Below are 27,367 nucleotides of genomic sequence, written 5' to 3'. Positions count from 1 at the left end.
TACAACTTCCTCCATCACTAATATATAGGTAATCAACTGTGAGATTTGTATTTTGTCATTCAGTATGATCAGCATTCATTAAATAGCATTATGTTTGTGTAGCACTAAGTGACATTTCAGTTGTGCTACTATACTAAGTGCTCTTATAACGTGCCATTTATCACCCAACTCAAATTATTGATCCCAGGAGAAAGGAGGGTTTCGAACCTAAGGCTGCATGGTGCCCCAGTTCAATGTAATTGCAGCTTAATCCCCCAAGCCTTTAATTCTATTTGTCTAATTTTGGTACCATTTTGTTGCCTGATAAATGTGTATGCAAAATCGGTCTCTGTAATATTTTCCTTAAGGTTTCTGTATAATCTGTTTAGTCAGTGGATTTCAGCACTGTAGATGTTATCTTTTTTTCTTTGGCCAACGATTAAAGTTAAACGGTATACTATACAACACAACTTCATTATATGTGGTTGTGTATGATTTGTGGCCATGTACACTAGTTAATCATACCAAAATGTTTTCTGAACTGTTCTGTATTTATTAATTCAACCTCGTAATATCTACTTATTTTCATTTTATTGTGATTTGATTCCCACAAGCAAGCAAGTAGGAACCTTTCACAAAGCAAGAAAAACAAGAAAAATCACACAATTTAACTTATTAAAACTGAATAAAACAGTATAAGGCGAAGGGTGGAAGAAAGCAAAACATACCAGATAAAAAAGAAAATAAGCAAAACTCAAGAAAACATATTCATCACATTGCTAAAAAAACAGGTTTGATCCCCTCCATGATTCACTCATCTTCGCCAAATTTTAAATGTTACAATTTTCCCAGTATTGTGGAGAGCAGACTGCATAGGGCCAGAATCAGGCTCTGCAGATCGCCTCTCATGATGCTACACCACAGAGCTTCATTTCCTACAGCAGTACCCAGATAGTTAACTCTGGCTTCTTTCAAAGCCATACAGCCCATGAACAGATGTTTTGTAGTTTCTATCATGTCAGTTCTGCCACAAAGCCTACAGCCTATGTTTTCCCCCACATCAGTCCATCCTCTCATTCTCTCCACAGTCGACAACTGATTTAATCGAAAGCGTAGATACAAACTCCACAATTCTAGACATGGAAAGATGAGTAGGTATTTTGCAAGCTGTTCCCTTTCATTATTGAGCTTTGCATATTTCTTTCAAAGTTTATATTTAGCCAACTCATCTTTGGTTATTTCCCAATCTAGTTGAAATAATTTATTTTTTACTTTAAAGGGATTTGTCACCAGCTCTTCTTTGGAGGAACCTATCTCAACCAAGAGATCATACATTTGATGTTTTAAGTTACTTCGTTATTGTCAAACCAGAGTCGCAATTTTGTTCTTCGCCCCATCCTTCATACAGTGCTTTTGGAGGCGAGGTGAGTAACTTAGCATAGTTTAATAGCCTTCTCCATGTTTCTCTAATGGACAAGGACACAAGCCCAAACTCATGTCTTACCACTGCGTTTGGTAATGAGGTTGCTAAGCCCAGTGTCTTTTACATAACATGCCTTGTGTAGTATTTAGTTTGTCACCCAAATCATTTAAGTTGATGTCTAGGCCATATAGTATAGTGGGCTCCACTTGTAACAAGTAGAAATGAATTCATGGCTTCAAAGTAAAGTGGCATAACTGGGCATATATGTGTTTCATTTTTGTTAGATGCGGGCTATATTTGGCATTAATGTGTTGAATCCCACCATTGCATGGAAGTATTATTTGCAACCTCCTATCCCAGGTACGTCAATGAGGTAACTCTCACTAATTGTTCGTCCCAAACCCGCCAGATCATAGTTTTTGGAGTTCGCTTTGTCAAGAAGATTAATACTCTCGATTTTTGACCATTTATTTTGAGATTATTTTCTACTGCATAAGTATGGAACATGGTAAGCTTCCGCTGCATACCGATTGGAGTGAGATCAAAAAGGACTATATCATCTACGAAAGCCAACCAGTTAAGGGTTACTGGATTTGTGAGATCCCCTTCCATATTTTTGCTCAATCTGATGTTTAAGATTGTATAGGGTGGGGGCTACCACACATCCCTGTCCCAGCCCAACTGATGTCTTGACAGGGGCCTTCACAGCCCCCTCCCTGTCCAATCGTACTCTCACTGTAGTGTTAGTAGGACTGCAAGCAGCAGAGGAATTCCTATTGCCAGGGGTTGCAACCATAGCCATCTTCTGCTGACCGTGTCAAACGCATTTGACAGGTCAATGGATGCCATATAGACAGTCCCCAATGTTTTTTTTAATTCACGGCTGCCCGCATATGTGTCATAGTAAAGGGCTTTAGGGGGGTAACCATCCCTTAGCGAAAACCCACTTGATATTCAGCTACTAGTTTGAATTTAGTAATCTGGGTTTTAAGTTCTTTTAACAATAAAGTGCCAAAGATTTTGCTAGGAGAATCAAGTAAAGCAATCAGCCTAAAATTCCTTGGATGTTGTCTATCCACTTTCTTATAAATAGGAATAATAAGGGATTGTTTCCATTTGTCTGGAACCCTACATGAGGGGCAAATATGTTTAAAGAGGTCCCAGAGAGGGGGAGCCTAAAGGTTCACATAATTTTTAATGATTAGTGGAGGGATATTATCTGGCCCGCTGTTCTTCGGGGTTTAGCTTTCCCTATAGCCCAACTGACATCCTCAAGGTCCCAGAGATATACCTTTGCTTTTTGCGACACCTTTCCTTCAAAATCATAGGCCTCATCCTTTATTGGGAGGGAATAATTTCCCCTTAGATATTGCTCTCAGACCTGAGCCTTGATCTGGCAATCCCCTTTTGTTTAGAGCTTGTTCTTCGTGACATCCCCCATCATCTACCAAAAGTTGGGCGCATCATTTCCAACCAGAGATTCAATAATCTCCTTGTTTCTTTTAATGTGTGTTTCACACCTAATTCATTTAAGTGATCGCTTATATTCTAGCATGATTTTTTTCTTTGGTTCGAAGAATAGAAAGTAAGCCGTTCTAACTCTATAACATGCTCTAATATCGGCTCTCTTTTTTGCCTTTACCTTTTGGATATTTGTGTCATTATTATTAGAATGCATAGGATGCCCCTTAAAGCTACCCTTGCAGACAGTTGTCTCAATCACTTTTGCAACTTCTTGTTGTAGTTACAGGAATTCAATACCTCACCCATTTCCAACATAGAATCCAATTTCTTTTCCAAGCAGCAGTAAAGGTTCCATATGCCTTCATATTCCACCTTATGGCACCCCCACCCCTCGCTGTAATTGTAAAGGCTAGGGACGGTACAACGTTGTGTGTTCTCAAAGGTAAGTGTATGGTAAGATATACAGGAAAATTATCACTGCCCCAAGAGTCCCCCCGCATTAGAGCATCAGATATTTTACCCAAATTAGTCGAGACAAACATATGATCGATCCAAGAGTGTTTTCCTCCACTCATCCAAGTATAAAAACCCTCCAGGTTTTCCTCTGCAGGGGTACAAGGATACAAGTCCCCGCTCGCCAGGAATTTAGACCAAAGCCAACCAGAGTATTCACTCGTTGATTTTAGTCCTCCCCCAAAGGCCACAATCTGACCCCCTTTAGAATTCACGCAGACTGCACTTAATTCTCCTGAAACTATAATATGTGGGTTTTCTGATCTCCCCAGCCAGTCTGATATCAAAGCATCCATGAGGCCATTGTTGCCAATATAGATGATTTTTCATGGTTTCCATAGACATTAACAATCAGCAGATTTGCTTTCATCTGGGTGATGTAGATATTGACTGCCATCAAATCTTCAGGAGCCAGCTCAATTTCCTGATGTATGCAGTCCAATTATTATTCCACAGCTGTAGCCAGCCCTCCTTTGGGGTGTCCCTTATCCCCACCTCCCCCCTGAGTTGCCGATTTGCAGTAGGTAGTATATCCTACCAGTTCAAAGCTGTCCACAGCCTTGGTTTCATGCAGCACTATGATGTTTGTTAGACTAAGGGCAGTCATGCCTGTGGTCATAACTGTGGTATGAGGTCCCGCAAAGTTGCTGCTGGCTGGCCTTTGCTCGCTTAAACATTTCTATGGCGCCTTCCAACCACGCCCATTCTTCCTGCATGGGATTTGCATCCTTTTTATATCCCACCGTGCCCTGTAGTCGTGGTGATGTCGCTTCCACCAGCTGGATCGGATTTAGAAAATAATCAATTTCTTGTTGCGAGGTGAGTTCCTCCAGCTGATAGCCTACTGTTTGTAAGGCCTCTCTGTTGTTCCAGAACATGTGTAATATCTAAATAATAAAATAGATCCATTCGTTTTCATCAAAATTTAACTGGTCTCTTTGTTTTTCAATTTTATTTTACCAATGTTTTACCGCAGTATGCAGAGGAAAGCTTCCATCCCACCCACCACACTTTCCCCCTCCTCACCCTATCCAATATTGCATGAATCCAACCCACTAGCTACCTCCTGGTGATAAAAAAACGTTTAAACAAAGTCGATCAGTTGGTCGTTGACCAAAATGCATATTCCAATTAAACTTATTTCAAAAGCTACAACTGTGACCTTTAAACTAAGAGAAAGACATTATTACATCAAAGCTATGAAAGCAGCAAACTTATGATTTATTTCCATGGGGCGTGCAAGGACAAATGAGCAGTAAGTCAGTTACTGAACAGACACATAAGAAAGGGGAGGAATGATACAGCGCGTCAAATAGACAGGATGTATCATAATAGTAAAATAAGGAGTGCAAGCCGTATATATGCTACTTACATGGTTGTGAGTGATGGATTCCCAGCAAATGCTTGTTCTGGTATTGATTTTATGTTATTGCTGTGAAATCCCCTATAAACAAAATCAGAACAGAGCTGAAAAACACACATTAAATACATGCAACACCTATAACAAAGTAACTTCTTAATGGCAGTCAACAAACTTTACATGTTAAGGTTTATGCTGATAGTTCTCCTGCTATACGATAACAGCAGTATTTAAAGCTGTTTAGGTTTTTTTAGTCAATAAATTCAGTCTTTACACATTGCTTTGGTGAGTAAAATAATCAAAAGAATTAGCATATCATGATGTCTTTGCCCTACTTACAGTTCCTTGAGGTTTGTTAGTGTGCTGATGGCAGAAGGAAAAGCATCCAGACTGTTGTAATTCAAATCTCTTTGGGAACAAAAATCAGATATGTTATTAGAAAAAGCTTTTGCCAGTGTCTTTCACAAATAATTCATTGAAATCATGTTTAAATTAGCCACAGTGTATGTATAGAGACAAAAACTCTACTTGGCATCAGTGGTCGAGTGTACGAAAGGAAGCAGTGGAACTATGTTCACTACTGGCCTGCACCAATCCCCACAGACCCCCACTGCCACGCTCCTCCCATGCACAGTTAAAAAAAAAACACATGTGCCTGCTCTTAAAGGAAACGTCTTGTGCAGTGCACTGAAAGTGCAAGTTGCAACTTCTTCCTACACTTTTATTTTAAAACGAAACCGTTCCGGAATGGTTTCTTTTTAAAATAAAACTATAGGAACGGTAAAACGTAATTAAAAGAAGTAGGGGAGCACCGCTCCCGACCACTCCCGCCCACTTCGACCACTGCTTAGCATAGCATACTCTGATATAACACTCTCTCTATTCCTAGACTTTCTCTGTGCTTGGTTGCTCTGTCTCTCTGCTTCTTTCTGTCTCGCTCCATGGCTCTGTCTGTCCATATGTGGGTATGAGTTGAGTTGTCAGGTGTGTTTGCTAGAGGCACCTCAGTCATTGCTGGCATCTGTGCGCCCACAGGAAGAATAAAAACATATCTTGAGAGAGGGGTGCTTTGATCTTTTGCAAATGTAGCTATTAAAAATAATCACTAGGCACGGCTGCTTAGAGGAAAAAGGGCGAGAAAAGCTATTACGGCGTTAAAGGTGGGTAATGGGGAAAGGACCACAAAACGGGAGGAAGCGCAGGAGGCTATAGCAGGTTTTTACGAGTCCCTTTATGCATCTCAAAACCCCTCTGGCGAGGTGCAGGACAAATTCTTACAATCAGTACACCTACGAGAAATTGATAGAGAAACGAGGGAAGCCCTGAATCAAGAAATCACGGAAGACGAAGTACGGGAAGTGATCAGAACCCTCTCTGTAATCAAAGCCCCGGGCCGCGACGGGTATACCGCAGCCTTTTTTAAGATGTTAATTACGCAGCTTGCCCCGCAGCTGACCTCCCTATTTAATTCGTTTAGGCAGTCCGGTACGATCGCTCCGTTAATGGAGGAAGCAAAGGTGACCCTTATCCTCAAACCACAGAAAGACTCGGAAGAAATATCAGCTTACCGCCCCATAGCCTTGATTAATCTGGATGCCAAAATTTACACTAAAATATTAGCTAACAGGTTGGATGTCATCCTTCCCTTGTTAATCCACCCCGACCAAGCAGGGTTTATTAAAGGCCGGCAAACGGCAGATAACATCAGGCGGGTGGCTCACTTAGTCGAGACGGTTCAGAGAACGTCCACTCCCGCGGTCTTAGTGGCACTAGATGCGGAAAAATCGTTCGACCGCGTGGAGTGGACCTTTCTGTTTTGGGTAATGGAGAGGATGGGCATTAGGGGGGAATTCCTCACAATGGTCCAGACCAATTACCGAGCTCCGTCAATTAGAATAATGGTGAATGGGACGGCTACCAGGAGGGTTAATCTACAAAGGGGGACTAAACAAGGCTGCCCGTTATCCCCCATCCTCTATGCGATTTACCTCGAACCACTGTTGCAAGGGATTAGGGAGTGGCCGGTCATCAGGGGTATCCCGTTTGGGGGGGGGGGGGAACAGAAAGTCACAGCCTTTGCAGATGACACGTTATTAATGCTGACGGAACCAAGAGAATCGATCCAAGTTAGCCTGTCCCTATTGGAAAACTATGGTGAGGCCTCAGGGCTTAAGATTAACGCTAACAAATCAGAAATTCTAAACCTAACGCTTAGGGGAATGGAACGAGATGAGCTGAGGGGCAGTACTCATCTCCTATGGAGCCCGGGAGGGATCAGATACTTAGGAGTAAGAATCACGGCAAGGTTAGAAGGGTGGTATTCAGCGAATTTTCCTCCTCTCCTTGACACAATCAAGAGGGACTTCCAAAGATGGAGAGGCCTTAGAGTGTCATGGTTAGGGCGGATGGCAGCAGTGAAAATGGTTACGCTCCCGAGGCTGCTGTATTTAATCCAGGCAATCCTGGAGCCTGTTCCCCCAAACTTCTTTAAGAAAGTGGGGACCCTGACCAAAGAATTTGTGTGGGAAGGGAAGAGACCAAGGGTGAGTGGTGGTTTACTGATGGCCCCCAGGAAAGAAGGTGGTCTGGCTTTACCAAACTTTCAGCGGTATTATGAGGCAACTCAGTTACGAATCATTAGAGAGTGGCTGAAGGGGGAGGAGAGTCAGCAAAGTAAATTATGGGTGAGGATGGACAGAGCGGTGGCTCACCGCAATCTAGTGGAAGAGCTCTGGCTCCCTAAAGAACACATACCTAGACACCTCTACGAAAGCACTATAACTAAATTAATGGCAGATCTCTGGGATAAATTGGTGAGCTCTAAGGGAATTACCACGTACCCATCCCCATTTACTCTGCTTTTCGGTAATGGGGACTTCACCCCAGGCCTGGAGAAAGGTGCTTTTGAGCAGTGGCAGGAGGGAGGCTGTGGGAAGTTATGCGACATGTTTAGGGGGGGGAGATTTGCTGTCGTTTGAGGAATGCAAACGAGAATTTGCAATACAAGAAAAGGAAAGACTGAGGTATGCTCAGATAAGACATTGGGTACTTCACCCGGAAGTTAGAAGGGCGGCAACCAGAGAACCAACACAGTTTGAAAGATTCTTACTAACCAATGACGGATTGAAGGGCCTCATTTCTAATATCTACAAGATCTTGCAGAATTCGAGTTCGGACCCTCGGTGGCCCTACATGCAGAAATGGGAAAAGGCTCTGGGGAGGAAAATCAGTAGGGCTGAGTGGGAGAATCTTTGGAGAAGGATAACCCAAGCTGGCAAGAGCATCCCAGCTCCAGGAAATATGGTATAAGCTTTTATTTGGGTGGCACTACACTCCGGCCCGCCTTCACAAGATGTTTCCCACGAGATTGTGTAGCTGTTGGAGGGGATGCGGCTTAACGGGATCAGTGGAACATATTTGGTGGGAATGCCCCAAAATTGTACCTTTTTGGAGAGAGGTACAAAGGGCACAGGAACAGGCCTTTGGCCAGGGGGATACACACACTCCAATACAGGTCCTTTTGGGCATCTGTGGGACTCCAGGGGAGGAGAGAGTCAGAGGTAGAGAAAAAGCGAAAGCAATACTGACTTTGGCAGCGTTGTTGGTAATAGCCCAGAGATGGAAGAGCCCTGTGATCCACATGGAACAGGACTGGCTGAGGAAAGTGTGGGACATAGTAGCCTTGGAGTGGGCATCTTACGCCATGGAGAAGTGCAAGGATTTGCAGCGGACTGGGGGGAGATTCTGACTTTTCTTAAGGAAGACTACAGAGTGATGTGGTGTCCGCAGCGCCTGAGACTACTTGAGCTACAATAGGGTGGAGGAACTTCCTGAAGAGTGAAGATGTGGGTTTTTGAATGCTCTTCATTTTGGGTTGGGAGGGGTGGAGGGGAGGGGATGTTTTCATTGCTTTAGAGTTATTGTAACATTCAGTAAAATTCAATAAAAAGAGTTTTCAAAAAATAAAAAATAATCATTAAAAAATGAATTAATTGCACTAATATTCTAAAGTGGCTCTTTTTAAAATTTGACAACAATTTCTAATTATCCCTTTCAGTAATAACTGCATGCATTATAAGAATGTTACCCTTGTCCTACTGAGCAAAGCACATCACCAAAACATAGGATAACCATATGTATTATTTTCTGATCGATTATTATTCTAAGATGGATAGTCTTGTACACTCCTTTTATACCCTTTTGAAATATCCGTATGAGAAAGAGGAAGGAGGCAAATAACACCACTGATGGTCCAGCATGCTTTGCATTAAATCAGACAGGGTCTGAAAACCTAAGAATTTCCAACAATCTTTACATTTGCTAAATATGTCTGTGATACAAGGGTTGCATGCATAAATGCAAAATTCACATTGGGTTTTCTGTTGGTTTCATGTTTCACAATACTCAGCCTAACATTAAAACATTTGTGAATCTGAATCATATATACTGATTGAGACAGCTTTAGGATTTTGGTTTGGGGATAGATTGGCTGTCACATAAATCACTCCATTGGGGTCCAAAGGCCATCCTCCCTGTGCATGTTTTTAGCCTGGTTTCATTATGCATTGCACAATTAGCTGTGCTTTAGGAAGCCCTAATATTTGCTTAAAAAATATGTTTTCCATATGTTGTATCTATAAGTATTATGAGAATCCTCAAACCTTGGACCCATGAAGAGTAATATCTTAGTTTTTGACTTGACGTTGTGTACTTGCAGGATTGCCATGATTGTCTAGTTCCCCAAACACTTAATAAAACACACACAATATTGACTACCAGCCCGAAGCCAGACTTCTAACTGACCTTAACATTCTTTTGTGGAATGTTACCAGCCTTAGGGCTAAACAGGAGTATCCTGTTTGAAACATGTCTTAAATCAGTTTGATTTGATACTACTCTAATAAACTTTGTTCTCTTTTTCCTTCTGCCTTTGACAGATTTCTCACCTATCTCAGCTATCGTAAGTGTGCTACCAAGAATACCAGAAGATTTCATTCCGAGGGTTTATGCATTTATTTATTTATATACAGGAAGAACAATGTTCTTTTGATCACAATGGAATGTACAATAGATCAGAAATCAGATTTGATGGGAAGAAGTGAGCTTCTTGCAATGGGGTGAGTTTGAGGGACATTCTGACCAGGTTGTGGAGGGGAGTAAATGGAACCGTCACCAGGGACAATACATAAGTGGTCGAACTTAGATTAAGGACAACCAACATTGGACATTTTTAAGTGCAGGTAGGCGGTACGGCCAGCTGTGCTTGGGACGTGACCATGATGGGTGAAACGGTACAATGGAGGCAGAGAAGAACAAGTTACTTCTTACCTGGGAACGACCTTTCAATGGGATGTTCCTCCAACGTATTCCTTATCTTTGATAGATCATCTCCCATGCTTGCTGGCCTCGGGAAATTATTTTTTTTTCTTCAGTAGAGGGCGCTCCGTGTCAACGTCCCTCGAACCGATGTCCCTCGACAGCCTCCGTATCGGCGCCGACATCATCACGCGTATAAATAGACTTGCGCAGCATCCGTTGCTCAGTTCCGTTTTGAGGTTAACAGTTGTTTTACATGAATTGGTTATTGACCTTGAAGGAGCGTAAGCTGCAACCACAAGGGAAGTATTACTGCGGGGTTTAACGCTCACCTGGTTCCCACGGGGGCGTCGATCTGATCTGGCCAGCTGTTGTTTCCACTGGTGAGATGCGTAGTGCCGAGATGATGGACTGGACTGGCCCATCCCAGCTTCGTTTGTTTGACTCGTAGGAATATCCTTCTGTAATGGAGAAAGGGAATTAACTACCTGTGGAGTTCCAGCGCTAACCCCACCTTCCCCTCTCCCGTAGTTCTTCCCACTGGTCACTTTTGGATTCCCTCTATGCTCTTACCCGATGGTTTGGAAAGATGAGCTCTCCATCCTGCTTCGAACGCAGGGGCGCGTAGATGACCAGTTTCTTCACTGGCGTGGAGGAGTTGGGGAGTTCCAGAACGGTTATTGACTCAAAGAATGCCGGCAAGACGCCGTAAGTCTGTAGTTCGTAAGAGTTCAAAACACATCTGACCTTCACTCTGTCCAATTCGTTTTAGGTTGCTGTATTGCCCTTATGAAGAGTTCCACGTGGCAACCGGTAAGATGCAGGTAAGGGTTTTTATTATCCGGCTCAGTTCGATACAATGGTGTCAATATATAACATGTGGCTTTTCCCCCATCCAGGCGGTGATGTGGTATGAGGTCTTGGGGATTGATGCCTCCAGCGGTAAAACCAGGTAAGTCTATAGGGAAAAAATCGGTTTCCCCTTATTGCGCCTTGCTGTTCTGTTGTTTCCCGATAGGGGCCAGGGCACGGTGGAGATGCAGCGGAGGCTGCGCGGACCCGAAATGAGGTAAGTACCCCCTGTGGTAAATCAGGTAAATCTTGGGGGGTAGCTTGTACAGGCTTAGAGTATCCCCTTGGCTCACCTTGCTGTTTTTGTCTCCTTAGGTGTCGGAGAGCGGCCGCGAGATGGAGAAGAGCATGATGGAATGCTGAAGTGCTGCAAGGCAGGTGAGTACAGCGCGGCGCTGCAGGATGCGAAGTAAAGCGTTTTTAAAGACTTCTTCTCCAGCTCTGTGGCGTGATGGATCAGGATTCAGGAAAGGATTAAAGGTAATACTCCTTTTCTGACCTTTCCACCTTCTTTCTTCTTGTTTTCAGGAGCTCCGGACTCGAGGCGGGCGTGGCTGAAGACTGGAAGTTGCTGCAGACACGGTGAGCGTTACGCTGCTGGTTGCAGAATAACGCGAAGCGTGTGCTGCTGTCCGGGCGTGGTTTAAATAGCCTTGGAAGTAGTCCCAGGTAAGTATTCTTCCACAACCCCACCCGGGTAAAAAGTAATCCCTTAGGTAAAATAGTCCCTCCTAAGCCTCATTGGCTTGTGGCTTCTTGCAGCATGGTCTGCATCAGGTAAGTTTGCAGCATGGTCTGCATCAGGTAGGTTTTCTACTATGAGCCTGGCGCCCATGGCGCCAGGACTGACTATTCTTATGAGCCTGGCGCCATAGGCGCCAGGACTACACCCAAACAGCCCCTAGCTGGGGTTTTTGGGCTTGCTCCAAATGGCATGATGCCTGCTTCTGGGGTTGCTGGGACTGGTCTGGTTTCCCGGGGGCAGGCATCATGACACGGGGATGGATGGGAGGGGCGATAAGGAATACGTTGGAGGAACATCCCATCGAAAGAACGTTACCAGGTAAGAAGTAACTTGTTCTTCGAAGGGATTGTGTCCTCTGACGTATTTCTTGTCTTTGATAGACTCCCATAGCAGTGGTGTGTAATTGGAGGTGGGAGTAAAACGCCATGTTTCCTTTTAGGAATGAACCAAATGTAATACGGCTTTGCCAAACCTAGTCTCTTGACTAGAGGAGGAATCCAGGTTTTAAAATCTGTGAAGGTATGTGCAGATGACCATGTGGCAGCCGCACATATGTCTCGAACCGGAACCCTCGAACCGCGCCGAGAAGGCAGCGATACCCCTGGGTGAATGAGCCCTAAGATTTTGAAGAGGCTCTTTCCTTGCTTGTTTGTAAAATTCCAGAATGGCAAAAATAATCCATCTGGAAATGGTTTGTTTTGTTATTGGTAGTCCCAATTTGTGTCCCAAGTAACTTACAAACAGTTGGTCTGCTTGCCTAATCCTAGCAAGTCTGCTGATGTAAAAGCTTAAAGCCTGCCTTGGGTCCAGCCTATGTAGCCTTTCTTCCTCTTTCCCCGGATGGGGAGGCGGATAGAATGAAGGTAGGGTAATTTCCTGAGTGATATGGAATTCAGAAACCACCTTTGGGAGGAAATTAGGCTTCACCTGTAGGACAACTTTGTCTTTATGAAAAATTGTATGAGGGGGATTTACAAGATAGAGCTTGTAATTCGCTCACCCTTCTAGCAGATGTTAAAGCCACTAATAAGACAGTTTTAAGGGTGAGAAATCTTAGCGAACAAGAGTGGAGTGGTTTGAAAGGAGTACCCATCAGGAAATTTAAGACTAAATTTAAGTCCCATAAAGGAACCTGGAACGGTCTTGGAGGGTAGACATTAGTTAATCCCTTTAGAAATTGTATTACTAAGGGTAATTTGTAATACGATGGCTCCTCTGCAGTGCGCTTGAAGATCGATAGCGCTGCGAGATAGCCCTCGATAGTGCCAACTTGAAGGCCTGAATTTGCCAAGTGGAGTAGAAGGAACAAGTTACTTACCTGTAACTGTTGTTCTCCAGCATGGGTCTGGCATGGATTCACATGCTCATGAATATTCCCCGTCGTCAGGCTGGGAATCCTCGGTAAAGAAAAAACCAGTATCAGTTTCGTTTCTGATCTGTCTTTCGTAGTAATAACCAATCACTGGTCTCTGCGTCATACTGACCACAGCCAATGACTGCCCTCTACCTAAGCACCGCCTCTGGCAGCCATCTTCAGATTTGGAAGCACGTGAAGTGGCAGTATGACCAAGTGAAGAGCCGCAGAGGGGTAGGCGGGAGGGTTCGCATGTGAATCCATGCCAGACCCATGCTGGAGAACAACAGTTACAAGTAAGTAACTTGTTCCTTCTCCAGCATGGGGTCTGGCATGGATTCACATGCTCATGAATAAAGAATACATAGCAGTACACACATGCACAACCACGGGAGGTGGCAAAGGCTCAACATTAAGCATTACATCAAACCCAACATTAAGCACCTTACCTCCTCACCAGGCTCACCTCAGGCGTACAGGTTGCGCAGCACTGCTTGGCCGACCCTGGACTCCTCCCTGGAATCCCGATCGACGCAGTAGAATTTCGTGAAGGTGTGCGTCGACCTCCACGTAGCAGCTCTGCATATGTCCAGCAGGGGCACACCAGAAAGGAACGCCGTGGTGGCTGCGATCGCTCTGGTGGAATGGGCTCTCGGACGGCCAGGCAGCGGTCGGTTTGCCAACCGATGACAGTACATGAAACAGCCGGAGAGCCATCTGGAAATGGAAGCCTTCGAGAGAGCCTTCCCCTGATTGACAGGTCCAAAATTCACAAAGAGTTGTGACGTCTTCCGAAAACACTTCGTGCGGTCCACGTAGAACTTCAGCGCTCTAGCCACATCCAGCGAGTGCCTAGTCCTCTTAGCCGGCGACGAAGGCGACGGGAAGAACACAGGCAACACCAAGGGTTCGTTGAGATGGAAGTCCGACGGTACCTTGGGCATGAAGGAGGGGTGCGTCCTGAGCACTACCCTCGTGTCGTGAAAAGTCAAGTACGGGGCCTTGCAGGAAAGGGCCTGGATCTCTCCCACCCATCGTGCGGAGGTGATGGCCACAAGAAACGCTGTTTTCCACGACAGAAACTTCAACGGGGCCGAGTGCAGAGGCTCGAACGGAGGTCCCATGAGCTTGGTCAGCACCACGTTGAGCTCCCACGCCGGGGCCGGAGCCTTCACCGGCGGGAACGATCTGAACAGTCCCTTCATGAACTCTTTCACCAGACGATGAGACCACACGGACGTCCGGCCCGTGGTTCTGGTGTATCGGGAGATCGCAGCAAGATGAATCTTGATGGACGCGTGTGCCAGTCCAGCTTTGGCCAGCGTCAGCAGGTACGGCAGTACCTGGGGAGCCGTAATCCGTAGAGGGTTAATCTTTTGTGCGTGGCACCAGACAGAGAACCTCTTCCATTTGTGTCCGTAGCATTTAAGAGTCGAGGACGCCCTGGCCTTTGCAAGAACCTCTCTGCAGTCGGCCGGTATGTCGTATCCTCCAAACTCTAGCGCTGCAGGAGCCAGGCCTGCAAGTTCAGCGATTTCGGGTCGTGGTGGAGGATGGCGCCTCCTTCCCTGGAGAGTAGATCCGCGTCCACCGGCAGCTTGATTGGCGGGGACGCTGATAAGTCCAGAAGGTCCGGGAACCATATCTGCCTCGGCCACGCAGGTGCGACGAGGATCATCCTGCACAGTGACCTCTTGAGCTGGTTGACGAGCCGGATTAGCAGTGGCAAAGGAGGGAACGCGTAGAGGAACAGGCCCTCCCAGGGGAACGAGAAAGCATCGCCCATGCTCCTCGCCTGGGGAAACCTGCTGGCGAACCTCCGGCACTTGGAGTTCGTCGCCGTCGCGAACAGGTCGATCTGGGGTGTGCCCCACTGTCGGAAGAGGCGATCCACTAGATCCTGCCGTAGTTCCCACTCGTGGCACGAGCGCAGCTCCCTGCTGAGTGAGTCGGCGATGGTGTTTTTTATCCCTGCCAGATGAAACGGCACCAGAAACATCCTTTGGGCGACGGCCCAATGCCACAGGTCCTGCGCCTCCTTGGACAGTGCTGGGGACCTGGTTCCGCCCTGTTTCCTGATGTAAAACATGGTGGTGGTGTTGTCCGTGAAGATCCTCACCACCTTGCCCTTGAGGGACGGAAGGAAGGACCTGAGGGCCCAGAACACTGCACGGAGCTCCAGGACGTTGATATGGAGGGACTTCTCCGTCGGGAGCCAAAGGCCTCTCGCGTGCAGATCTTCGGTGTGCGCTCCCCACCCTTCCAGGGAGGCATCCGTGGTCACTGTCTCCTGTTGGTCTGGGGTCTGGAAGTCCATGCCCGCCGTCAGATGCGCGCGGGTGCCCCACCACCGGACCGCTCGGCGGAAACTCTTGTCGAGTGTGATCCTCTCCTCGAAGCCTCCCGTCGTTTGGATCCAGCGCGCGTCCAGGAACTCCGGTAACGGGCGCATCCGGAGCCTGCACATGGGAATGAGGTAGATGCAAGAAGACATCATTCCGAGGAGGGACTTGATGGACCTCACCTTGGCCGCGTCGGAAACCAACATCCGCTGTACCTTGCCCAGGATGGACCTGGTCCTTTCCTCCGACGGGGAGGCCAGAAGGGACACTGTGTCGAGCTTCGCTCCCAGAAACAGTGCGTCTTGCGCGGGTACCAGGTGGGACTTGGCGTAGTTCACGGAGAATCCCAGGTCCGTGAGAAGTTGGACGGTCCTTGCCGTGTGCTCCACGGCGAGCTCCCTCGTCTTGGCTCGGATGAGCCAGTCGTCCAGGTAGGGGTAGACGTGGATCCCCTCGCGGCGCAGCTGCGCCGCCACCGGTGCAAGGCACTTGGTAAATACCCTGTGTGCCGACCGTAGTCCGAAGGGGAGGTCTTTGAACTGGTAGTGACGCCCTTGGACCACAAACCTGAGGAATTTTCGGTGCCCCTTTAGGATGGGAATATGGAAGTAGGCATCCTCCAAATCCAACAACGACAGGGAGTCTCCTTCCTCCAGCTCACCCAGGACGTGCTGGAGGGTGACCATCCGGAACTTCTGCGCCTTGATGAACTTGTTCAGACGTCGCAGGTCTAGGATGGGGCGCCATCCTCCCGTCTTCTTCTTCACGAGGAAGTATCTCGAGTAAACTCCGGAGCCCCGAAGCCTCTTTGGGACGAGTTCGATGGCGCCCTTCCTGAGCATTGCCTTTACCTCCTGGAGAAGCTGAGGGACGTGAAGCTCTTTCCTGGCCACGGGGGGGACGCGCGGGCACCTTCTTTGAAACTCGAGCGCGTGGCCCCGGGCTAAGGCGTCCAGCACCCAACGGTCGGTGGAGATGGACTCCCACACGCTGACGAAGCTCGCCAGCCGGCCTCCCACCGGGGTGCTTTGGTGGGGGCCCGAATCCTGTTTCGACGAGGCTTTGCCGCCTTGACCTCCTTGGCGACGACGGCGGGGTCCGCCAGACTTGCCTCGTCCTCTGTAGGCCTCCTGAGACGACGAGCGGGCCGCTTGACGGTAGGTGGAGAAACCGCCGCCGGAACCTTTGGAGGCGCCCTTGCCTCCGCCGCTCTGAAAGGGCGGCCGTCGTTGCTGTAGAACCCCAAGGGCCCGGGCCGTCTCAGTGTCCGCTTTAATGGCCTGAAGGGAATCGTCCACTGTTTTCCCAAACAGGTTGTTCCCATCGAACGGCATGTCCAGGACTCTGGTCTGTACGTCTTGACGGAAGTCCGTAGCCTTGAGCCATCCACGCCGCCTAAGGCACACGCCGTTGCCCAACTGGCGAAACCCAGTGTCGGCGATGTCCATCGCAATAGTGATGGCGTGGTCCGACGCCACCTCACCTTCCTGTAGGATCTCCAGGGCATCCGCCGTCTTGTCGTCCGGTAGGAAGTCCAGCAGGGGAGCCAGTTTGTACCATAGCTCCCTGTCGTAGCGGGCCACGATAGCCAAGGCGTTGGCCGCTTTAACCGTCGTCGCTGCAGACGAGATGACCCTGCGTCCCATAGCGTCCAATTTCTTTCCCTCGCCGTCCAATGGGGAAGTCGATGTGGAGGCCGCACCCCCCCCGCTTTCTTCCTGGCCGCCGCGGAGACGACGGAGTCTGGGGTAGGCTGCGCCCGGAGGCACAGGGGGGCCACGTCCGGGACCCGGTACTTCTTCTCGTACCGGTCTCTTCTAGCTGGCGTCGTGGAAGGGTTCTTGAGGAGGGCGAGGCCCTCATCTCAAATGTCGTCCAGTAGAGGCACCGCGAGGACCGTCTTCCTCTTGGCCTCGCGCCGTTGATAAAGGAATCCTTCCTTTTTCTTCTCCTCAGGGCAGAGTTGGAAAAGCTCGGATGCCCTGGCGATCATGGAGTGGAACGATCCAATCTCGTCGGGCGGAGAAGCCCTGGTGGGAGGTGACGACGGTAGATCCTCGTCGTATAGCTCGTCGTCCGTACCCGTTGCTGCCGTGTCAGTCCCCGTTTCATCCCCTCGGGTGGACGGGGAGGAGGGCTGGACGGGTCGCGACGGTTGAAAAGGAGGTGGAGGGTGAATCCTTCTTTTCTTGGGCGGGGGAACACCAGAAGGTCCCGGTTCAGGATCCCCCGACGGGAGAGGTTCCTCCGTCGGCAACGATAGTCTCGTCCTTATCTCTGAGCATAAGGACTGTATAGCCAACAAAATGGCCGCCGAGTTGTCTTGCGGCGCTGGCAGAGGGAAATCCGACGGGCGATCAGGGGCCCCGTCGGCACCCTCGACGATGTCGTCGTCACCTGCGTCGGGATCCATCCCGACAGGCCGGTCTTCATCCACGCCAAGGCCGTGGCTTAAGACCTCGATCAGCTCTTCCTCCGAGGTTGAAGCCGAATCTACGACGACGCCCTGCCCCCCCTTTTTCTTCCCCGCCGGGGATTTCACGGGGGTCCTATCGATGGGCACAAAAGAGGACTCCCTCCGAGGTGGCAGGGAGACTCTGAGCCCCGAGGTCGCCACCACTGGTGTAGCCTCCACAGGCTGAGCCAGGGCCGCCGCGACAGTATCGATAGAGGGCTTGGCCGGATGGATTAAGGCCTTCACCACCTCAGGTGCGCTCACCGCCTTATCCTTGAGGGGGGGGACACTGCCTCGCTCCCCCTCCGATGGGGCCTTCGAGCTCGACCGGGGCCTCTCCAGGAGCTTCGCCGGGTGCTCGCCCTTCCTCTTACCCGACCCAGAGCGTTGGCTCGTGGCTGAAGGTGCCGGGGAGGGTGCGCCCTGCCTGGCGCCCGTAGAGCCCGACCGTTCGGCGCTCCCGGTGCCAGCGGACTCGCGGTGCTTGGCCTTGTGTTGGACCCCCGTCGCCGGGGCGTCCTCAAAGGTCTTAGAAGACCGCCCGGATTTCTTCCTCTTCTTCTCGCCTGACGGGCTCTTCCCTTCCAGCCAGTTGGCGAGGCGTTGATGGCGGTCCTTCATGGTCCGCTCCGACATATTGCCGCAAAACGCACAGTCCTTCTCCACGTGCGTCTTGTCCTCATGCAGGCAGTAGAGACAAAAGGAGTGTTCGTCCTCCTTAAAGACGTTCTGCAGCTGGCATCCAGGGCAGACCCTGAACAGCTTTCCGGGCATCGAGCTTCCCTTCTCCTGGGCCATGTCCGGGCCTGAGAAGCTTCTGGAGTCCTCCAAAACGTAGCACGACGAAATCTTCACCCTTGAGGGGCGCAGACGAATCCGACACAGGTCCCCGTAGATCGGATGGAGAGTCGGTGGAGCTTGAGGCTCTTTTGACCGGAGAAAACGAAGTTTTTGAGAAAAAAACGTGAAAAAATAGCACTAACGCTCGAGAGCAATAGCACGAGGATCCCAACACATGAACGTGCGGTAAAAATCTGAAGATGGCTGCCAGAGGCGGTGCTTAGGTAGAGGGCAGTCATTGGCTGTGGTCAGTATGACGCAGAGACCAGTGATTGGTTATTACTACGAAAGACAGATCAGAAACGAAACTGATACTGGTTTTTTCTTTACCGAGGATTCCCAGCCTGACGACGGGGAATATTCATGAGCATGTGAATCCATGCCAGACCCCATGCTGGAGAAAGGATAACACTGTTGGTGTACCACATGAAAAGGGGTCAATATTCTCTTCTCTACACCAGCTGCAAAATTTGTTCCAACGGCAGCGGTATAAAGACTTTGTTGCTGGCCTTCTGGCCGAAAGCAACACCTCCATGACGTCATCAGGGAGGTTCCAATCCTTGTATCTCAACCTTTCAGAAGCCAGGCATGAAGGTTGAGGGTTCTGATGTCTGGATGGAGAACCTGACCTCCCTTCTGTGAGAGAAGTTCTCCTGAGTGGAAGACGAATTGGAGGGCAGATGTACATGTCCAGAAGGTCCTGGTACCACGTTCTCCTGGCCCAGTCTGGGGCAATTAGGATCATGGTCCTCCGGAATCTTCTCAACCTCCTGATCATTCGAGGAATGACAGGGACTGGTGGAAACACGTACAGGAGTGGAAACTCCCAGTCCACTACGAACGCGTCCCCTAGACCTACTCTCGGGGGAAATTCCCTTGAACAAAACAGATTGCACTTCCTGTTGGTACTGGTGGCGAACAGATCCACAGATGCACAGTGGCAGTGATCCTACGCCTCCTCTTTTGTTGAGGTAGCGCATGGCCACTGTGTTGTCCGTCATTATCAGGAAATTTTTCCCATGTACAGATGGCAGAAAAGCTTTCAGCGCTAGTCTGATTGTTCTCAGCTCTAACAGGTTGATATGTAGTCTGGACTCCGATGGAGACCAACGACCGCTGATGGTCAAGTCGTTGGTATGGGCTCCCCACCCCGTGAGTGAGGCATCTGTGACTACTGTTATCTCCGGCCATGGTTGCCAAAACAGTTCTCCCTTCAAGATGTTTTTCTGGCAGGCCCACCACTGAAGGTCTCGAGCCACCTTGTCCGGAACCTGAGGGAGGTCTGTCATTCTCCCTGAGAATTGCAACCACTGAGTTCTCAGTGCCCACTGAAGAGATCTCATTCTCAGGCGAGCCTCTGGCACAAGGAAGATGCAGGATGCCATGAGGCCTAGCAACCTCAAAAAGTCGAAGGCTGGGAGACGTTGGGCATTTTGAAACTTGGTGACCATCTGCAGAATATCTTGAGCCCTCACCTCTTATGGCGAGGCTTTTCCCAGGGAAGTGTCCAGGACCGCTCCAATGAACTGGAGTCTCTGTGATGGTATCATCTGTGACTTCTTTAAATTGAGGGAGAAGCCCAGTTTGTGAAGGAAGTGGCAGACATAATCTAGCTGAATCTGAGCTTGTTCCGGAGATACAACTCTGATCAGCCAATCGTCCAGGTAGGGGTAGATGTGAATCCCTTCCCTCCTTAGACTCGCAGCCACTACCGACAATAGCTTGGTGAAGACCCTCGGGGCGGAGGTTAGCCCAAATGGCAGAACTCGAAATTGATAATGAGAGCCACCAATTGCGAACCTCAGGTATTTCCTGTGTTTGAGATGGATTGGCACATGAAAATAAGCATCCTGGAGGTCCAGAGATACCAGCCAGTCCTGGAGCTGGAGGGCCTGAAGGATCTGAGAGAGAGTTACCATCTTGAACTTGTCCTTCCTGAGGAACTTGTTCAATTCTCGTAAGTCCAAGATAGGTCTCAGTCCTCTGTCTTTTTTCGGTATGAGAAACTAGGAGGAGTACCAGCCCGTGTTCCTCTCTGCTACAGGTACCGGTTCTGTGGCACCTTTCTCTAGCAGGTCTACAATTTCCTGCAAGAGGAGCGCATCTGGAACTTTCAGAGAGCTGTTCCCCGGTGGATGACTCGGAGGGATGCGTAGAAAAGACAGGCAGTAACCTTGGGCAACTTTCTCAAATGCACAAGCATCTGACGTAATAGCCTGCCATTCCGTCAGATGTTGAGTTAACCTGCCCCCTACTGGTGTCTTGTGAGGAGAGTCCTCAGAGCGGTTTGGAGGCGGCTGATGCAGATGCCGAGGGTAAAGAGGCACCTGCTGCTGCTGCGGCTTTTGTATTTTTACCTCGTCCACCTCAGAGGAATTTTTCTGGCCCCTTTGTACCTGGCTGTCCTCTGCCTCTACCGAATGCGGAATAGAAGCGATAGGACTTACCTCTCCAAGAGGTTCCTGAGGGGCGATATGGTGTCTGACGGATTGCAGCTCCCAGGGATTTTGCTTTTGTAACCTGAGGGAAAGCCCGTGACCGGACAGGACAATAAGGCTATAAAAATATTTCAAACAAGAGGGTCCTGACCTCAAATATTTAGGCTGCAGTTGTTTGCTGTAGACACAATTCTCATACCTCTCCATGTACAGTACTTTGCATTTTACAGATTATGTATCCTGGGAGGAAAGTGTACAAATCCAAATTCTGGAAAGACTGGAAAACCAGTTTGGGGACCTTTATTACTTTAGGTCACATATTACAGCGAAATTCAAGCGCTTCCACTGCTTAGCAATCTTACAAATGAATAGAAAATACAAACAAACAAAAAAACACATAGTCATTAGCTTGCTCAATTGTATAAAGCGAGGACTCAAGTGTTTGGACAAAAAGAGAAAATCATAACCACTGCCCGGTTCCACCTAATCCTTTCCTTACCACGGGATTACATCAGCACCATACATCTACGGTGCCCCCACCAACAAGGTACCCTTTCTTCCCAAATGGCTTCTCCAAACCACAACAAGGTTCCCCAGCCATGTGTGTAACCCACATTCACGTGTTTCTTGCAGGGTGCCCCGCGGCACATCAAACCAACGGGCTTCCACCTCTCCCTCACCAGGAGCCCAGTCACCAGGAGCTCCCACTCTTTTGAAGTGCAAGGTCAGTGTTTGGGTCCGGAGGGCCAGTCCACACTCTGTAGCACCCAACGGGTATTTTAACATTTGCTTACACTATCCACTTTCTGGATACTCAACAATATTGTACATATTGTTTTTTAACCATAGGAAGACCTGCTATTTCGGGCCATAGAAGAAGGCTGCCATCTCTACACAGCCGAAACGTCCCGCGTCATTCCTGTCTTATAATTACAACACTGAGACCAATGACACACATCATCCTTACCACCTTGAGTGTTGACGTCGCCTCCTAGCAGCTCCTATTTTTAGGTGTCGTGAAGCAAAAAATTGACTTGTACAAAGCACTGTCTGCATTAGTGTTGCCTCTCAGCAGACCAAATCTTTAGGTTCTATGAAGTAATAGATTGCCTTGTACAAAGTATTGGTTATATATATGTGGAGACAAATATGAATGAATATTTTGTTACACCAAAAACACAGATAAAATAAGAGAGTAAAGGGTAACATTGTGGAGTTAACAAACTACACCTTTATTCCTGCCAATGTGTTCTTTCTCAAAATATAGGCAGATTGCCAACAGTTTATCTCTTGATCTCTGTTCGCCTACAAGTACAAAAAGTTGTTTTTGAATGATTTTCTCTTTTTATCCAAACACTTGAGTCCTCGCTTTATACAATTGAGCAAGCTAATGACTATGTGTTTTTTTGTTTGTTTGTATTTTCTATTCATTTGTAAGATTGCTAAACAGTGGAAGCGCTTGAATTTCGCTGTAATATGTGACCTAAAGTAATAAAGGCCCCCAAACTGGTTTTCCAGTCTTTCCAGAATTTGGATTTGTACACTTTCCTCCCAGGATACATAATCTGTAAAGTGCAAAGTACTGTACATGGAGAGGTATGAGAATTGTGTCTACAGCAAACAACTTTAGCCTAAATATTTGAGGTCAGGACCCTCTTGTTCGAAATATTTTTATACCCAGGGATTTTGCTGCTGCCTTTGATGTTTGTAGTTTTTCTAAACTGTCATCCGCCTTCTTGCCAAACAAAGAAGAGCCATCAAAGGGCATATTCAAAAGTCTGCTTTGCACATCTGGAGCAAAACCAGACTTTCGCAACCAAGCAAATCTCCGGGTTGTTGTACTTGCCGCCATGGACCTGCTGATGCTGTCAGCAGAATCGATGCCAGTTTGAAGGGATTCGCACATAGCGTCTTTACCATCCTTGATGATGTTTAGGAACGCTTCCCTTTCTTCTCCCTCCGGGAGGCAGTCAGCCACTGATGAAGCACACTCCCAAAGCGTGTGGCTGAACCTTGCGAGCGTACAAGTAGCATTGATGGATTTCAATGCCATGCTACATGCAGAAAAGACTTTTTTGGCCATAGAGTCATATCTCTTATCATCCCTGTCCTGTGGAACAGTACGGTACGCCGATTTACTACCTGATGAAGTAGCTGCCTGAACAACCAGACTCTCCGGAGTTGGGTGTTTGGATAAATATTCAGGGTCAGCAGAAGACACCCTATATTTAGCTGATAATTTTTTGTTAACCGCCGGGATTACCTCAGGTGTTTCCCAGTTTGCCAATATTCTCCTCTGTAATGCCGCATGAAATGGCACCACAGGATCCTCCTGTGGACCTTTGACCAAGATGTCTGTGAGGTCGTCTTGCTAAAAAGCAGGTGAGGGTGTGGACCACTCCATAAACTCGATTATCCTTGCCATCAAGGTTCTATAAGGGGTTTCAGCATGTTCCCCTGGGTCTGGTCTGGCAAATTCCACTTCTGGGGAAGTGTCCAACCCACTTGCTTCCTGTAAGGATTCTTGGAGGTCTTTGAACCTACCTTCCTCAGAGGTAAATTCCTCTGGTACAGGAGTTGCAGATCCCTGCAACTCAAAAGGTATTTCCTGATCCGAATCCTCCCCTTCTTCATAAACAGATAAGGGGCCACATTCGTCATGATTGGCTGAGAAAACGACAACGTCGTCGACGCGGACGTTAAAGGCTTCTTAGCCATCGAAAAAGGCGTCGAGAAAGGTAGTAGAGGCCTCGATGAACTCGAGAGTATCGTAATTCTAGTCGAGGTTGTCGACGACATTCTCGTGATCGAGGCTCTGGGTATGGCCACTGGCTGTGAGGTGGCCGTGGGTTTGTCCTTTCTCGGCGTCGAAGACGGCGTCGACTCGACTGACCTGTGTCGAAGAACCCTTTGATAACGGCGTCGAAGATGCCGATCTATGTGTCGAAGGGATCTTCGACGACGGCGTCGAAGACGCGACCTTGCCTTTATTGGAGGGTTTGTGACGCTCTCGAGTGGCTTCTTTCGCCGGGTGCTGCGATTCGCAGCGTTTTGATTTTTCGGGTCTTTCACCCAGGGTATCACCCTCAGCAGTCTTCGAGGGGGTTGAGGCCACTTTCTCAAAGACGCTAAGCATCTTTTTCCTGAATTCCTCCCACTCAGCCTGAGAGCTGTGTTTTGTGGGCCAGGAGACCCTTTTTGGGGAAATGGAAGAAGACGACGAGGAAGGGGATCTTCGATGTCTCTTTTTTGAATGCTTAGATCTCGAAGAGGGATGGGAACTGCTTCGAGACCTAGAACGAGATCTTTTGTGATGGCGAGGGGACGAATGTCTCGACTCTGCCGAGGAAACTTTCGAAGAAGTTTAACTACCTTACCTCTCTCGAGCTTCCCCTTACGCTCCTTCAAGGCTTTCGCCATCATGGACATGCAGTCCTCGCACTCCGAACAATGGTGCTCGATTCCCAAGCACCACAAACAGATCCTGTGAGGATCCGTCAACAACATTTTCTTTCCACAGTCTCGACATTTTTTTAAGCCGGACTGTGGAGTCGTCGGTTCGAGTGAGGAAGCCATCGAGTACGAGTCAGTATTCACGAGGAATAATGAAGTATATTTGACTGAAGAACTGAGCAACAATATTCCGAGGCCCCACGAAGCGCGGAAAAACGGCGCCGATACAGAGGCTGTCGGGGGACATCGGCTCGAGGGACGTCGACGCGCAGCGCCCTCTACTGAAAAAATAATAATAATTCTGAGGCCAGCAAGCTGGGAGATGATCTATCAAAGATAAGGAATACGTCGGAGGACACAATCCCTTCGAAAGTGAGAGACAGAGGCAGGTCAGAGGCAAGGGAAAAATGTTAACCAGCAGGCAGAAAATAGGTAGGTTAAGAGGGTAATTCAGAAGTGAGGAGATTGGCTTCTATTTTGGTTTTGAACAGGTCTGTGTGGACAGTTTAATGGATGCTCAGGGGAGGAGAAGTCCATGCAAGTGGAGCAAGAAGAGAGAAAGAGCGGAAGCGAGAGGACGCACAGGGAGGGCGAGGAGCCACAAGGTTTGTCGAGGAGGAAGAGCAGAGATTACGAGAAGGCTTAAACAGTTGGATAAAGAAGAATATATACAAGAGAAGAATTTGAATTCTTTCCCTGTTTTGCATAATCAGCCACCTAGCCTGGTATGTGGAAGTAGGTGTGAAGTGAGGAGTTCAACGAAAGACCTGGTAGCATTTGGGTCTCTGTTGCATTGGACCCTCAAATCAAGGAGGTGTAGAGATGCTTGTCCACATATTCAATTTCTAATACTGTTCCTGGCATGTGATCAACAAATATTGTTATTTTATTTTTATAACTCATTCTTTTCCTTGAAGTTGAAGCTGCCAATTTGTAAACTACAAGAATAGCTAAGATATAAAAAAATGCATGACAGGACAGCACCTTTAATGAAATTCTGTTAATTGGGGGGATTTTAAAAATAGGAAAAGGGCCCCTTGAAGAATCTTCTGACCTAGAAGAAGAACTAGACTGGGGAATGCTGGTCTTTAATGTATCAGATCCACGCTGCAATAACTACGGGCTGGGCTTACATGCGTTTTTGATTGGATGGGCTCTTGGAAATAACAAAACATCAGTCGGGTAGGATGGCATTTCAAAACAAATGATTTCCACTTATTTTAGATTTGTTTAAATTTATGGTAGGGATTGACATGATGTGACAAACTTTGTTGTGACGAGAGCTGATGGCGATCTCTTGCCCCTCTCTTTAGCTTGCATTAAATCCTTTTTCACTAGCACAGCCCATTATTGCACAGTGTTGCCTACAAGATGATGCTTTAACCCAAAAAGGATATCTATGCAGTGGGCCTTTGCTATGCCCCAATACATGGTTTCACAATGTCATTGTTATGGATGTCCCAGCTTGAATGAGGACTCATCTGTCGGCACCATTTTCATAGCTTTTCAGAATCGCATATCTAAAATCAAATCTGTCTTTACCATCCCCTGAGGATCAGTGAAATCCATTAGATTAAAGACGTGGATAGGGCATTCTTTGGCAGCTAATGTAGAACAGCTAAATGCAAGCATTGAAAGCTCCAGCTAGATGTCCAGCAAAACTACAGTTGTAAGGCATGAGTTCAAGAATTGGGCCACCAAGGCCTGGGCAGAAGTTGATCTTGCAATAAAATCTAAAGAAACTCAGTTGTTTTGAAACTGGGTAGCTCCTTAAACAGTTGAACCCTATGAAAGAAGAGTTACATGTCAAACCCTTTTTTATAGCTCAATCATTTCTCTGCAATATAGATTTCACCCTCTATTGTGACCCCGATAGTTCATGTTTGTACGTTTCTGAACTTGAAATGTCAGTGCAAGAGTTTTCCATCACAGACGTCCATGCAGTCATCACACAAAGATCCTGCCCCAGGCTATGTACCCTTACATCTGTTTGAGAACAATATTTCATTGTGGGTACCACTATAGACAAGATACTTAAATGCTACCTGATTTCTTGGTACGAGTCTCGACAGCTGGCTCCAGGCTTAAAGAGGCTATCATTAAAAGAAAGTAATCAATTTTAGGTGAGATTGTGTCCACCTATGTCTTTTCTTGATGCACCACTGAAACTATTTGGCAAACTGGTCTATGCCAGTGTAATGGGATGGGATACTTTCAATACTGTTTTGGCTGATTATCAGGGATGGCTTCAGGCTAGCATTGAAACACTCAACTTGAATGTTCTGTTCATGAAATATTATGATCTAAATGACAACCCAATTTACCTATCATTCACGGACCTCTCTTCAGCTTTCAGTATGGTGTCACGTATAAAGCCCTGCGAGTTTCTGTCCACCATAAACATTCCTATAGCTTTCCTGAAGAGCTTGCAATTGTTTTTTTATGGAACTAATTACAATTTTGAAAGATAATGTAAGTATATTAACATCAAAAATAAATTAAGGGCAGTGAGTTCCAAAAGGCACGCTGCCCCACTCCAAATGGTGAACTGCCTAAGGCTTTACAAGGGAGAGGAACTTTAAGCCCAATTTTGCCTGAAATGATTGACACTGAAAGAGATCCAGTCCAATGCAGCACTGCACTTGTGAGACTTGACAGGTCCTGTCCCCCGAACCCAAGGTTGAACTCCAAGGATAAACTCACTCAAAAAACATACTATCCAGAAACATGTTTTGATGCTGTAGAGTGATTAACAGTAAGTCTGTTGGTGAGAATCTTGGAACCAATACTGGTGAAAGAGCTGCAAATAGGAAGGGAGGGCGGCTAAGGAAGC

The 27,367-nt window shown here is 47.6% G+C and overlaps 1 protein-coding gene across 2 annotated transcripts in view; it reads right to left on the bottom strand.

Annotated features, from left to right (window-relative positions):
- The window catches only part of LGR5 (leucine rich repeat containing G protein-coupled receptor 5), a 2,032,903-nt gene that overhangs the window by 537,795 nt on the left and 1,467,741 nt on the right, over positions 1 to 27,367 (bottom strand). For both annotated transcript variants that reach the window (XM_069628249.1, XM_069628250.1), the window contains exons 7-8: positions 5,079 to 5,147; positions 4,752 to 4,823 (exon numbers count right to left, since the gene is read on the bottom strand). In XM_069628249.1, coding sequence (XP_069484350.1) covers positions 4,752 to 4,823; positions 5,079 to 5,147 — 141 coding nt within the window. The remainder of the gene's footprint in view (positions 1 to 4,751; positions 4,824 to 5,078; positions 5,148 to 27,367) is intronic.

Source organism: Ambystoma mexicanum, chromosome 12, assembly GCF_040938575.1.
Source record: "Ambystoma mexicanum isolate Mex_15411 chromosome 12, UKY_AmexF1_1, whole genome shotgun sequence".
Taxonomy (NCBI): domain Eukaryota; kingdom Metazoa; phylum Chordata; class Amphibia; order Caudata; family Ambystomatidae; genus Ambystoma; species Ambystoma mexicanum.
Note: the sequence above shows the minus strand (reverse complement) of the source record. Positions and strands in the feature narration are given on the sequence as shown.